This window comes from Pteronotus mesoamericanus, unplaced genomic scaffold (assembly GCF_021234165.1).
Source record: "Pteronotus mesoamericanus isolate MK-2021 breed Mesoamerican mustached bat unplaced genomic scaffold, CSHL_Meso_final contig_177, whole genome shotgun sequence".
Lineage (NCBI taxonomy): Eukaryota > Metazoa > Chordata > Mammalia > Chiroptera > Mormoopidae > Pteronotus > Pteronotus mesoamericanus.
Window position 1 is genome coordinate 5,307,964 of NW_026555073.1, and position 15,692 is coordinate 5,323,655.

Here is a 15,692-nt window from a genome sequence, read left to right on the forward strand (position 1 = left end):
TCTTTTTGGTCTCCATGCAATTTATAAAATGTAGCAAAAATCTCCTTAGGTCTGCAGATGCTGAAATAAAATGAAGAAAAAGAAAGTGATCATACAAGATGATATTTAAAGTTCCTTTCAAGGTGAAATTCTATGAGTCTATGAAAAATAGAGTTGTCATGTTTTCCTCTTCCTCCTTCTCCTGTTCTCCACTCATGTGCAAGTAAGACAATGTATATGCACAACATAAATGAAAATGGAGCTAAACTACTCATTTTTGGAGGTGGAAGACTAGAAGCATCTGTGTCCAGGTAGTTTTCTAAGTATGTCACCCTTCAGTGCTTAATGTGGCAACTGCCAGAGCAACCTGAAAAGGTGCCAGCTCCTGCTGAGAGATTATCTATTCAGATTGGACAAAAGCACAGTTTAAGCAGGAGTTTGTAGACATAAAAAGTTTTTCTGCTAGTGATGGTTATGGTAGCATGCTTTGTGTTTATGACGGGATAATTACAGTGAATGTTTTTCTATAATAACAATACCTTGCATTTGTTTCATGTTTTATGGTTTGTGGTTGTTCAAGCAAGAAAAGTGAGATAAAGGGATTAGATCGATTGCCCATAGATACATCGCTGTGGCCTAACATGTAGACTTGAACCAAGCCAGGAATTTGCACCCAGATTCCTAGTCTAGTGACCTTTAATTATTGTGAGGCTCTTTCTGTTTTAAAAATAGTATTATCTTCCAGGAAGGGATAAGTAGTCAATCAAACAAATTGCTAATATAAAAAAACTCGAATATTTTTTAAACATTTGAATCTTTATGCTATAACTTTTATTTAAAAGAAAATCCAGTTCCAATATGTACAAGACGGTAGTCAATATAAATGGCCATAACTCAGTAATGAAATGTCAATGGTTTTGCCCAGTTTAGTAAAATAATATATAAAAGTCAAAAGAGAAAAAAAGTATGCTTAATTTTAAAATCAATTAGTGCTATAATTGACCCCAAATTGCTTTTTGTATTCTGAGCATATTTAAATTCTGATGCCTTGGTTGCCCTCCTAAGGTGACATCACAGCATCACAACTTTAAGTCTGTCCTTTGATTAAGGACATTGTGAGATAACATTTAGAAAAATCTGCAGTTTTCATATTGGCTATTTTTAATTGAGTTTATTGGGGTAACATTGGTTAATAAAAGTATCTATAGGTTTCAGGTGTAAAATTTTATATATATATATATATAATCTGTATATTGGTTATGTTTAATTGACAAATGCATTCCCTCTAATACATATTTTTAACTCAAAAATAAAAAACACAGCATAAATTTTTAAAATATTATCATGAATTTAGCAACATTTCAGGACAAAAAAATCTCAGAAATATCAAATGCTGAACTATATGTCAAATTATTTCTTATCTTTGCCTGTTGGTGAGATGGTTCATCTGTTTTTAAAAATAGATATTATGTGTTTTGCTGTTAAGAAATTAATCATAAAGCTGGCAGCATTGGCAGACATGGGTTGCCTCTTCGCACAACCACATCAAAATTACAACTAAAATATAGAACAACCATCCCTCAGAACCATCAGAAATCGAGTTGAATGGAAGCCTGACAACTATGGAATTAAAGAAACCACAGCCATCCAGACTGGTAGGAGGGGCACAGACGCAGAATGGGCTGGTCCTACATCCAAGTGTGGTGGATAAAAATTTGGTAGGGATACCCTGGGAGCGAGGAGTCCCAGCCCCACACCAGGCCCCCCAGCTCAGCGTTCCAGTGCCAGGAAGATCAGTCCCCACAAGTTCTGGCTGCAAAAACTAGTGGGGATTGAGTCAGTGGAAGAAACTTCTAGAGCTCCAAGCAGTTCCTCTTCAAAGAACTCACACATGGACTCACTTACTCAGACTCGCTTCCTCTGAGCTCCAGCACAAGGGTAGCATCTTGAAAGGCACCACTGACATACTGGGGAAAAGTGGGGTGTTTGGCATCATGGTGAAGAGGCCATTGTCCCTTCTTTTTTAAGATTTTATTTATTTATTTTTAGACAGAGGGGAAGAAAGGGAGGAAGAGAGAGAGAGAAACATCCACTGGCTGCCTCTTGCACACCCCCAGCTGGGGACCTGGCCCACAACCCAGGCATGTACCCTGACTGGGGAATCAAACCTTCACCCTTTTGGTTCTCAGACCAGTGCTCAATCCACCGATGTTGGTGGTCAGTGGTTACATCCAATCTTTGCAGCTGACTGGCCTGGTTAAATCCGCCCCCATTGATCTACCAACAGCAACCAAGGCTAAACTACAAGGGGAAGGTGTACTTAGACCACATGAAGGGCACACCAGGTTGGGTGATAGGGGAGCTTTGCCACTGAAGCCCGCAGGACACCTACGACATTAGGCCACGCTACCAAGACATAGAGAGTCAAAGCAGCTCTACCTAATACACAGAAACACACACAGGGAGGCTGCCAAAATGAGGAGACAAAGAAACATGGCCCAAATGAAAAAGCAGAACAGAAGTCCAGAAAAATAACCAAACAAAATGGAGATAAGCAATCTATCAGACACAGAGTTCAAAACACTGGTTATAAGGATGCTCAAGGAACTTAGGACCTCAGCAGCATAAAAAAGATCCAGTCAGAAATGCAGGATACAGTAATTGAAATAAAGAACAATTTACTAAGAAACAACAGTAAAGTGGATGAAGTCAAGAATCAAATCAATGATTTGGAACATAAGGAAGCAAAAACGACCAATCAGAACAACAAAAAGAAAAAAGAATCCAAAAAAATAAAGATAGTATAAGCAGCCTCTGGGACTTCAACAGGTCCAACATTCACAACATAGGGGTGCCAGAAGAAGAAGAGAAAGAGCAAGATATTGAAATATATTTGAAAAACTGATGACAGAAAACTTTCCTAATCTGGTGAAGGAAATAGACATGCAAGTCCAGGAGATATAGTCCCAAACAAGATGGATGCAAAAAGGTCTACCCCAAGACACATCATAATTAAAATGCCAAAAGTTAAAGATAAAGAGAGAACCTTATAACCAGCAAGAGAAGAGAAGTTAGTTACCTACAGGGGATTTCTCAAAAAAACTTTTTGGGCTATAGGGGATTGGCAAGAAATATTCAAAGTCATGTAAAGCAGGGACCTGCAGCCCAGATTGCTCTACCCAGCAAAGCTAGCATTTAGAATCGAAGGGCAAATAAAGAGCTTCCCAGACAAGAAAAAACTAAAGGAGTTCATCGTCACCAAACATTATTATAGGAAATGTTAAAGGGACTTATGTAAGAAAAAGAAGATCAAAACTATGAACAATAAAATGGCAAATATCAACAATTGAATCTAAAAACAAACCAAGCAAACATGAACAGAGACAGAATCATGGATACAGAGAGCATTTTGATGATTGGCAGATGGGAGAGGGATGTGGGGGAAGGGGTAAGAAGGTGAGGGAATTAAGAAGTACAAATAGGTAGTTGCAGAACAGCCATGGGGATGTAACATACAGTATAGGAAATGGAGCAGCCAAAGAACTTATACGCATGACCCATGGACATGAACAACGATGGGGGGACTGCCTGAGGGAGTCGGGGTGTTGGGTGGAGGGTGCAAAGGGAGAAAAATTGGGACAACTGTAATAGCATAATCAATAAAATAATTTTAAAAATAAAATTCCTAAAGAAGAAAATAATTACATTATAAATTTTCAGCAATAACAATTGATCTACACAACAATAAAATATTAAATGTTGGTTACATTGATACATTTGTTTAGTGAGAAACCCTTTTAAAATGACAGCTAAATACAAACTTTATCTGATGAAACCCATTCACAAAATTTTCAAAAACAGCTCAACTTATCTTTCATGTTGGTACTCTCAATATATTGAGATATCATGGAATTGGCATTATTGACCTTCAAGGTTAAAGTCAGAAGCAGAGAAATAGTAAGGGGTTGAGTTGCAGAGATAATTAGTTCCTCAAAGAGACTAGAAAATTAAAGAACGGTAGAATATTTAAGAAGAAAGAGATTAAATGCAAGTCAATTTTTAAACATTGAAAGACATGATTTTTTAAAAATACAAGTCAAAAAATTTGGTCTAGAATGTTTCCTACATATTATTTGAAGTTTTAATACTTCTGTGAAATAATAAATATTGTAACCAAAAAAATTTAATGTATAAGTAAAATATAGCCTTTATAGTATTTATGATATTGTACATCTGCAGGATATCTATGAAGAAAATTTAACCACTTGAGATGCCCAGTGGTTTTCTTTTTGTTTGTGTTCTGTTTCTCGAGGAGTTTATTTGGATAGACCAGGGGACAGGGAAGCCCTGCAACTAAAAGAAGGTGTTGGGCCTCTTGGGGGTGAAGCGTGGCTTGGGCGGGCGACGAAGGACCCGGTGAGACGGCAGCAACCTGATCTTGGAGTCATGGAACAGCTTGACTGCTGGTCGGTGGCACTTGCTGGCCTCGATCTCCTCCACCTTCTTGATCTGGACTGAGTGGGCGCGGGCACGGTGCCGGGCCCCCATGTCTGGGCAGCACTGGGTGAGGGTGCCTGCGATGGTCCGGCCCCGGTGCTCCCCGTATCTGTTGTGGGTCCCGCTGCAGGAGTCGTGGCACAGGCTGAGACCAAAGTTCTTCACCCGAAGCGGGAATTTGTCGAACATCTGCGCACAGTAGACGATTTCCCATGAATATTTCTTCATTTTCTTCAGCTGAGACACAAAGTACCAGAAGGGAGACTTGGCAATGACGTGGTTGAGTGCAAAGACGCGCATGCGGTAGAGGGGCGATGAGAGGCACTTGCGGGTGCGCAGGCAGCGCCCCACTACCTTGTACTCTCGCGGCGGGCCCGAGGCCTTCACAGCGTTCTCTCCGCGTTCACCACCACCCACAAAAGGCGAGATGCCCTATGTTTTTAAAAGCTTAATTTTATAAATAATGTACCTACTGTCTAGCACATCAACAGGATACTGAACATCTAACACCAATTAGTGGCCGGCTGCCATAACACAGGTATGAGAAATGTGATTGGCATACAGCGTAGCAGATGGTATTATACCATACAGATGTTTTCTGCTATATTAAATACATTTTTAAAACTTAGTAAAATGTATTTATACTTTATAGTGCAAGTGTACTGTAAATGTTGGCATAGATAAAATATAATAAAGAATATGGAGTCAAAGGAGTGTGTCTTCTTGACTAGGAATACTTTTTAATAGCTTCCCGACTAAAAAGAGATTTGTGGCTATGGAGCTCCATCTAGCGGAAATGTGAGGAAAAGTCTTATCAATAGATGTAGAAAAAGCATTTGATAAGACAGAACATCCATTTATGACTAGAACACTCAATAAAATGGGTGCAGAAGGGAAGTACCTCAACATAGTAAAGGCCACGTATGACAAACACTCAGCTAATATCATACTCAATGGTGAAAAACTGAATGCTCTTCCTCTAAGATCAGGAACAAGACAAGGACGCACACTCTCACCACTGTTCAGCATAGTGCTGGGAGTCCTCGCCAGAGCGACCAGGCGAGGGAAAGAAAAAAAAACAAACACCAATATTGGGAGTGAAGAATTAAAAGTGTCCCTTTTGCAGATGCCATGATTATTTATATTAAAAAAACCCCTAAAGACTCCACACACACACACACACAAATCTATTAGCAATAATAAACAAATAGAGCCAAATTGCAGGGTAGAAAATCAATGAAAAAAAAATCTATTGGATTCCTAAATACTATCAATGAAACTTCAGGAAAAAGAAATGAAAAAACTGATTTCTTTTGTAAAGGAAACAAAAAAAAAAATACCTAGGAATAAACTGAACAAAGGATGTGAAGGACCTATATACTTAAACTACAAAGCAGTGATTTTTAAAAGATCGAAAAAGACAATGAAATGGAAAGCTATTCTGTGTTCATGGATTAGAAGAATCAACATAGTTTAAACGTCCACGTCACCCTCAAAATATACAAATTTAATGCTATCGCCATCAAAATCTCAATGTTATTTTTTAAAGAAATAGATCAAGAGGGGGCAAGGGAAAGTGGTGGGGGGTAGGCAGAGACAAATGTATTTGAAAAAATAAATTTAAATTAAATTAAAAAAAAGAAATAGATCAAAAAATCATCAGTTTGTATGGAACTACAAAAGACCCAGAACAGTCAAAGCAATCCTGAGTGGGGTGGGGGCAAAGCCAGAAGTATCACACTACCTGACTTCAAAGTATACTACAGAGCAACAATAATCATAACAGCATAGTATTGGTAGAAAAACTGAAACACAGACCAATGGAACAGAAGTGAGAGCCCAGAAATAAATCCACATGTATATGGGCAAAACCTTTTGACAAAGAAGCCAAAACACACAATGAAGAAAGCCTCTCCAGTAAATGGTGCTGGAAAAACTGGAAAGCCACAAGCCAAAGAATGAAACTAGACTACAGTTTGTCCCCATATATAAAAATTAATTCAAAATGACTCAAAAATGTAAATATAAGATCTGAAACAATAAATTACATAGAAGAAAACATAGGTACTAGACTTACAGACCTTGGTCTTAAAAACATTTTATGCACTTGACTCCAAAGACAAGTGGAGGCAAAAATAAATGAACGGGACTATATCAAGCTAAAAAGCTTCTGCACAGCAAAAGAAAGCAACAACAAAACAAAAGGCAACCAACCACATGGGAGGTAATATTTGCAAACAACAGCTCTGAAAAGGGGTTAGTATCCAAATGGTGTGAATGTAAACTGGGACAGCCACTATGGAAACCAATATAGCTATCCCTCAAAAAATGAAGAATACTATTATCAAATGACTCAGCAAACTCTCTTTTGGGTATCTACCCCAAAAACTTGAAAACATTTATTTACAAAGATATATGCACCCCTGTGTTCATTGAAGAACTATTCATGGTGAATAACACATCAAAACAACCAAAGTGTCCCTCAATAGAGGATTGGATAAAGAAGGTGTGGTCCATATGTACTATGGAATACTGCCCAGCCATAAGAAAAGATGCAATACTGCCTTCTGCGACAACAGGGATAGACCTTGAAAATAATTATATTAAGCAATATAAGTCAGATAAAAAAAAGTCAAGAATCGTATGGTTTTATTCATATATGTTATATAAAACTGAAACTCACAGACACAGGCAGCAGTCTGGTGGTTACTAGAGGGGGGGTAGGTAGGGTAGTAAAGGGTAAAGGAGGCCAAATATATTGTAATGGAAGATCTGAATTTGGGTGGTGGGCACACAATGCAATATCCAGATCATGTATTATAGAGTGTACACTTAAAACTTCTATAATCTTATTAACCAATGTCACCACAATACATTTAATTTTAAAAAATTCTTCAGCAACTGAGCAGGATGGCCGCGGGAGCATGGGGGATGGGTCGGCGCCGGGATCCCGCCGGCCGCCCTCTCAGTTCTCCCCGCGGGGCCTCCCTCCCCAGTCTCCCCTCCGGAGCCTCCGGCCCACTCTGCCCCAGCCTCCGCCGAAGCCCAGGCATAGCTGCGGAAGCCAGGGTAGCACGGCCACAGGGAGGAACCTCACTCTTTGGTGTAAACCACCTTAATCCAAAGCAGGAGACTTCAGAGAAAGACAAACCAAAGACAGACAAGATCGTTCCCATACAAGCAGTGAAAAGAAGTGTCCTCGGGTGAAGAATGAACGAAGTGGGCTTTGTGCTGGCCGGGTGTCTCAAATGATGGGAGCCTCATGCCGTACGAAAGAGTTTCAAGTTTGATCCCCAGTTGGAGCTCATACCAGAGGCAACCGATCAATGTTCCTCTCCCTCTCTCGCATTGCTGTTTCTCTCTCTCTTTCTCTCTCTCTAAAATCAATAAACATGTCCTCACATAAAAAAAGTTCTTAAGCAAGTATTGAGGAAAATAAAAAAAAAAATCAAATTTAAAACAATCAAATTTAAAAAACCTTTAGGATTATATATAAATATAAAGTTCTACTATCATCCTTACGCCAGTTATTTTTATTAAACAATAACTTTTTAATAGTGTCATTTATGATTTCTCTTTCAGAGAAATTTGCTACAACACAACTTATTAGAATGTTAGAGCTGAGCCCTGGCTGGTGTGGCTCACTGGACTGAATGCCAGCCCGTGAACCAAAGGGTCGCAGGTCGGATTTCCAGTGCAGGGCACGTGCCTGGAATGTGGGCCAGGTCCCCAGCAGGGGGCGCGCGAGATGCAAACATACATTGACGTTTCCGTATTTTTCTACCTCTCTGCCCCTCCCTAAAAATAAATAAATCAAATCTTAAAAAACAAAAAAGATGTTAGAGTTGAAAAAGGACCTTAGAAATCATGATGACTACTCCTTTTTTTTTTTTTACAAGTGAGTAACCTGACGCCCAAAATAAATAAATAGTTTGCTTGAGGTCTTAATTACACTAGTGATGAAACCAGAATTAAAATCTTTGAAATGTCCTGACTCCCAGAATAATATCTTTTTGTTCCAGCACACTATTCTTTTAACCATATTATAAGTAAATATACATCACTTTTGACTGGACAAAAGATCAAGACCACTGAAACCTCTGTAATACAACTGAAACATTTACCGCAGATTGAGTATATCTTTATTCTCCTAACACAATTGATTTATTTGCATGAAATGGAGATCTATCTCTTTTACTTTCTAGCTCAGAAACCTATTTGTTATCAGCAATTGATCAATTTTTAGTAGCTTACATCATCAAACAATGTGAAACTGAGATGGTGGGGCATAAAATGGAGGAAGTTTATAACTGCTCTCCCAAAATAAGAATGAGAACTTTTGAACCCACAGCCCTCTGATAGTAATAAAATTTACTCTAGAACTCATTTCTACTGGTGAATTACTCAGAAGAAAGACAAGTCAGTCAGTGTAATTAGTAGAAAGTACACTGTTTTTTTTTATCCAGAGTTCTAGATTTTAAACCCATTTATACCACAAACTGAATAAATTTAAACAAATTATTTAGTGTCCTGAACCTCAGATTCCTGATCAGTAGACATAATAACAACTTGTTATAGGCATTAAAGTGAGATAATACACTTATCAGAATGCATGCCTAATAAATACCAGTTTTTAATTGAAAGCTAAGTAAAGCCAAAGAATGAGTAAATTTCACATTTATTCCTAAAACTATAAAGATTTGTTAGGTATAACATACCCTGTAAAAAAAGGTACTGTGACTTGGATGGGGGAAATCCTCAGATCTCTAGTAAAATGCAAATGTAGGGGTAATATTTTCAATATTGGTGTAGAGGCCATCAGAGGTTATCTTTAACATACAACTGTGTACCATGAATGTCAGATTTGGTTGCAGTCTCTCTCAACCAGTAAGATTTTGCTCTCTGGGGTACATAATATCTGGAAAAATTTTTGATTGTCAAAACTGCAGTAGGAGGGAAGAGGCTAGAGATGCTATTAAACATTCGACAATGCAGAGGACAGCCCTGACTCAGCAAACACAAACACAATAAAGAATTATCTGGCCCAAAGTGTCAACAGTGATGAGGCTGAGAAACCTTGGATTAATGTAATTAAGTTACAGTTTATTAGAAATTAATAAATGAATATGTTTATTTTTTTAAAAGATGTTATTTATTTATTTTTGCAGAGAAGGGAAGGGAGGCAGAAAGAGAGGGAGAGAAACATGAATGTGCAGCTGCCTCTCTTGTGCCCCCTACTGGGAACCTGGCCCGTAACCCAGGCATCTGCCTTGACTGGGAATCGAACCTGCAACCTTTCCATTCTCAAGCTAGCGCTTAATCCACTGAGCCACAGCAGCCAGGGCTAAATGAATGTATGTTTAATTGATAAATGTTTAAAACATTTGTTGTAATAAGTACTTAAAAATAAAAGTGTTCATCTGTGAAGTATTAAAAATCAGAATATATTATGTAGTAGATAGATAAATGTTCCATTTTCTAGAAAATGTGTCCATGCCACATAGAGATCTTTCTTACAATGTTATTTGGCTTAAGCTTTTCTCCTGATGATCATCTTGAATTTTTTTCATTTTTGTTATTGTGCACTGAAAAAGGTATATCAGAGAACTTTAGATCACAGCCCTTTACTTCAAGAAGCTTACAGCATAGCTAAAAAGGTAAGACGCATTCCAAAAATTCTACTGATAGTGCAAGAGTCTTGTCTATCTTGTTCATCTTTGGGTCTCTTGTGCTCAGCACAGCACGCAGCAAGAGTTCTTAATAAGCATTTTTTAATATGTAAATAAAACAATCAGTGAACAAGGTACAACAGTATGCAGTCAAGTAAAATAAAAGACTAATGATATCAGTTTGAGAAAATGGAAAAATCAGTATAAATATAGTCCTGAAAATAGGTCAGCAAAGTTTCCTTTAAAGAGGTAGGCATTAAATAAAATATAATATTTATTTGCTAGAGAAAATGAGAGTAGATATTTCATAGTGGAGGCAATACGGTCAAAGGCAAAGGAATAATAATGATCACGAAGTGGACAAATTGGCATAAAAAGATACGGATTCTGTACAGGAACAGAAAAATAAAAGGTTAGAAGTTGAGAAGACGAACATTTAAGGAAGAGAAAAATGTTAAAATGTGGGTTTTTTCCCTCACTTGTATACAATGACTTTGAGGCTGGCAGGATATCACAGGAGAAACATCTAAGAAGGAGATAAGCTGAATATCTGGATGCTTCTCAACTTGAGTCACTCTCCCCTTAAGCTGTATGATCTGGATAATGGATCTGCAATTTTGTGGTCTGAAATAATTTAAATTCTCCCAAAACACTATGCTCTCTATCATACCTAGGCTTTAGCAAAACCAGACTTGCCTTTTTTCATTGTGTTTCACCTCATTGTGCTTCACAGATATCATAGTTTTACAAATTAAAAGTTCGTGGCAATCCTGTGCTGTTTTTCCAACAGTATTTGCTTACTTCGTGTCTCTGTGTCTCATTCTGGTAAATATTGCAATATTTAAATTGTTTTCATTATTGTCGTATTTGGTACAATGATCTGTGATTGGTGATCTTTGATGTTACTATTATAATTGTTTTGAGGCACCACGAACCACACCCATATAAGATGGTGAATTTAATCGGTAAATTTTGTGTGTGTTCTGACTGCTCCGCCGACCAGCTGTTTTCCCATCTCTTTCCATCTCCATGAGCCTACTTATCTGCTGAGACACAACAGTATTGAAATCAGGCCAGTCAACAGCCCTGCAACAGCCTCCAAATGTTTAAGTGAAAGGGAGGGTCTCATGCCTTTCACTTTAAGTCAAAAGCTAGAAATTTTTAAATTAGTGAGAAAGGCAAAAGCATAGTGCAAACTGAGATAGCCAGAAAGCTAGGCCTCTTGAACAGTTAGGGAAGTTGTGAATGCAAATGAAAAGTTCTTAAGGGAATTAAAAGTACTATTCCAAATAATAAGAAAAGAATACTAAGAAAGTGAAGTAGCCTTTTTGCAGATATGGAGAAAGTTTTAGTGGTCTGCATAGGAAGACCAAACTAGCCAGAATGTTCCCTTTAAAGCCTAATCCAGAACAAACCCGTAACTCTCTTCAAATCTACAAAGGCTGAGGGAAGTGAAGAAGATGCAGAAGAAAAGTTTGAAGCTAGCACTTTGGTTCATAAGGTTTAAGAAAAGAAGCCGTCTCCATAACATAGCTCCAAGTACGGATATAGAAGCTGCAGCAAATGATCCAGAAAGACCAAGCTAAGATAATTAATGAAGGTGGCTTTATTAAACAATGTAATTACAATGTAGATAAAACAACCTTGGAAGAAAATGTCACCCAAAAAATGTATACCTAGAGAGGAGAACTCAATGCCTAGTTTCAAAGCTTCAAAGGACAGGCTGACTCTCTTATGAGGGGCTACTGTAGCTAGTGAATTTAAGTTGAGGCCAGTGCTCATTTACCATCATGAAAGTCCTAGGGCCCTTCAGAATTATGTTAAATCTCCTCTGTCTGTGCTCTATAAATAAAAAATAAATAAAAAACAAAGCCTGAATGACAGGGCACCTGTTGATAACATAGTGTACTGAATATTTTAAGGCCACTGTTGAGAACTACTCAAAAAAAGGCTCTTTTCAAAATATCACTGCTCATTGACAATGCATCTGGTCATTCAAGAGCTTTGATGGAGACGGACAATGAGGTTAATGTTGTTCTGTGCCTCCTAACATAACATCCATTCTGTATCTCATGGATCAAGGAATGATTTTGACTTTGAAGTCTCATTATTTAAGAAATACATTTTGTAAGGCTATAGCTGCCATAGATAATGATTCCTCTGATGATCTGGAAAAGATTCACCATTCTACATGGCTACACTGAGAACATACGTGATTCATGGTAAGAGGTCAAAACATCAACATTAACAGGAGTTTAAAAGACGTTGATTCCAACCCTCATGGATGACTCTGCGGAGTCCAACCCTTAAGTGGAGGAAGTAACTATAGATGGAAACTGTGCTGGGAATAGCAAGATAATTAATTAGAAGTAGAGCCTGAAGATGTGAATGAATTGCTGCAATCTCATGATAAAACTGTAACAAATGAGGAGCTGCTTTTTATGGATGAACAAAGAAATTGGTTTCTTAAAAAGGAATGTGCTCCTAGTAAAGATGCTGTGAAGACTGTTGAAATGACAACAAAGGATTTAAAACAGTATGTAAACTTAGTTGATAAGGCAGTTGACTCCAATTTTGAAAACAGTTCTACTGTGGGTAAAATGCTGTCGAATAGAATCGCATTCTACAGAGAAATCACTTGTTAAAGGAAGAGTCCATCAATGTGGCAAACTTTATTGTGTTATTTTAAGAACTTGCCATAGCCACCTCAGCCTTCAGGAAACATAATCCTGATCAGTCAGCGGCCATCAACATCTAGGCAAGACCCTCCACCAGCAAAAAGATCACCAATTGCTGAAGGCTCAGATGATGGTTAGCAAAAAGATCACCAATTGCTGAAGGCTCAGATGATGGTTAGCATTTGTAGCCATAAATATTTTTAAATTAAGGTATGACTTTGTTTTTAGACATAATGCTATTGCACACTTAAATGACTACAGTATAATATAAACAAAACTTTTGTGTGCAATCAGAAACCAAACAAATTTGTGTGACTTGATTTATTGCAATATTTGCTTCATAGCAATGGCCTGGAACTGAACTTTCAATATTTCTGATTGTTTCCTTTGCCCAAAACTGTCTTTCCAACCTTTCTTTCCTTCAACCCCCTTGCTTAACACCTACTCATCCTTCAGGTCTCTGACTGCATATCACACCCTGGAAATCCTCCCTGACCTCCTCCAAGATTTGGTTACATGTCCTTTTATGCTCCCATTTACTCTTTACCTCAACTGCAGCACTTCTCACACTGTATAGTAATATTCTGCTTACTTGGTAGTGGTCACAACCAGTCAATAAACCTTTTGCGTGCAGGAAAAGCGCCTTGTTCAGTTTTGCATTTTCAGTATCTACTGCCACCTGGCACTTAGGAAGAACTCAGTAAATAGGTGTTGACTAAAAGAACAAATAATATAGAATTAAAGTAAGTAGAAATTAGAGGACCACAGACATAGATTGGAAGTAATTAGATCAAAGGTGGTAGCTGAAGCCATGCAAATATGAGTTATCTAAAGGGCAGAAATATAGGCCTGGCTGGTGTGACTCAGTTGATCGGGCATTGTCCCACAAACCGAAAGGTCATGGGTTCAATTCCTGGGCAGGACTCATGCCTAATTGTGGATTCAGTCCTCAGTCAGGGTGCATAGGAGAAGCAACCAATCAAGAAGATAAATTCAGAGAGTAGCTGAAAACTAAATACTCAGAATTTGGTGTGACAGTTAAGAAGTGTGAAGAAAAATTAGACTTAATAAAAGACATGCATGAGGAACAATTGGCAGTTGGTGAAGACAACTGGAATAGTATAACATAATGGAAGCCTAGGTGGGAGTTTCAAAAAGTTTTCACCTCAAGCACCAAAATGGCAGGATGGAAAAAGGTGGCTGGATTTTACAATTTTTCAGTATCAATAGTAATAGAAGGCTGATGACAAAGAATTAAGGAGTGAATTAAGCTATAAAGAAGTAGAATCATCTGTATCATTCTGGGCCCGATTAGGAGAGAGAAACCACCCAGTAATTTGAATAGGAAAGTTTGAGATAAAGGGTTATTAACTATAACAGCGAATACGAATAATAAAGGATCAGCTCGTAAGAAATCAGAAGACTTTTAAATAATATTAAGAATAGCATAAATAAGGAATAGCAACTACTCCTAGGGCTGAGATAGAGCACCCAAGGAAGAGCATTGCTGCCCCACACTCTGCCCAGAGCAGAGATCCAGACCTTACTTGAGTGGACAGTGTCAAGAAAGAGAAGTCACCGTGGCGTCTGCTGGTGGAGCCGAACAATGGAGAAGCCATCTGCGCTGTAGGAACTAGGTGCTTGGGAGGCTGCCTGTGATACAGGAGCCCAGCTCTGAAGAAGCTCTCCCTGGTACAGAAGCTGGGCACTTGGGAAGCCACGTGCACTGCATGGTTCTATAGGTAAAATCTCCAGTCGTGCAAGAACCAGAATTTTGGGACCCAATAAACAGGTTTTAAAATAAAGTGGAATTTGCCTACAAGGACCAGAGGCTCCACAAAGCACCCTAGAAGAGAGAAAAAGAGAGAATGTAGGAGAATTGAGAGGAAAATGGGGTAGGGTTGGAATGTGTTGGATAAATATTTGTATTTTAAAGGAAGTAACAGAAACGAGACACTTGCATCTTCAACTACATGGATATTAAAAACTGAAATAGCCCTTGCTGGTGTGGCTCAGTGGATTGAATGCTGGCCTGTGAACTGATAGGTTGCCAGTTCAATTCCCAATCAGGGCACATGCCTGGACTGTGGACCAGGTCCTCAGTAGGGAGTGCATGAGAGGCAACCACACATGGATGTTTCTCTCCCTCTCTTTCTCCCTCCCTTCCCCTCTCTCTAAAGTGAATAAGTAAAATAAAAAATATTTTTAAAAAAACCAGAACAGAAAGTAATGGGATTAAAGTAGATTACGGTCATACAGCTAGAAGTATATTTAGAGCTAGAAGTATATTTGTTATATACATTTATTTTTCTTTCATTTTTTTAAAAAGATTTTATTTATTTTCAGAGAGAGAGGGAGAGAGAAAGAGAACCATCAATGTGTGGTTGCCTCTCAAGCGCCCCCTACTGGGAATGTGGCCCACAACCCAGGCACGTGCCCTGCCTGGGAATCGAACAATTGACCCTTTGGTTGTCAGGCTGGTGCTCCATCCACTGAGCCACACCAGCCAGGGCTGTATATGTTTATTTTTAAGGCCTGAATAAGATATATGATTTGCCTAAGACCACACAGTTAATGAAAGAGCCAGAATGAGAACACAATTTTTTTACCACAACCTTGGATGGAAATCTAAGCCAAATTTTTTCTCCAAAGTGAAAGGTAACAGAGAATAAAGTGAAATGAATTAAATTTCTAAAAATTGTATTAACTCAAATTATCAAAAAACAAAACAAAACAACACAACACACAAAAAAAGTGAAAGGCAGGCAAACGGGAGGCAGTCAGGTCTCATGGGGACTCTGGATCATTTCTAACCTATGAGCTATCATGATCCATCTGTTGTTGCCTATCTTACTTTTCTATATCCTGC

General features: G+C 38.3%; 1 protein-coding gene across 1 annotated transcript; it reads right to left on the reverse strand.

Annotated features, from left to right (window-relative positions):
- Nucleotides 1–4,332: 4,332 nt before the first annotated feature.
- On the reverse strand, nucleotides 4,333–14,442 carry LOC129065371 (60S ribosomal protein L18a-like). The gene is made up of 2 exons (XM_054566628.1): nucleotides 14,371–14,442; nucleotides 4,333–4,908 (listed from the first exon to the last, which is right to left on the reverse strand). The coding sequence occupies exons 1-2, from the start codon at nucleotides 14,440–14,442 to the stop codon at nucleotides 4,333–4,335; spliced, it is 648 nt and encodes a 215-aa protein (XP_054422603.1).
- Between the last annotated feature and the right edge of the window lie 1,250 nt (nucleotides 14,443–15,692).

Excerpts from the sequence above, each read along its gene's own strand:
- LOC129065371 (XM_054566628.1), bottom strand. The coding sequence starts at position 14,442 with ATGGCTTCTCCATTGTTCGGCTCCACCAGCAGACGCCACGGTGACTTC. Across the intron at positions 4,909-14,370 it reads TCTTGACACTGTCCACTCAA|GGCATCTCGCCTTTTGTGGG; the intron begins GTAAGGTCTGGA and ends TTAAAAACATAG.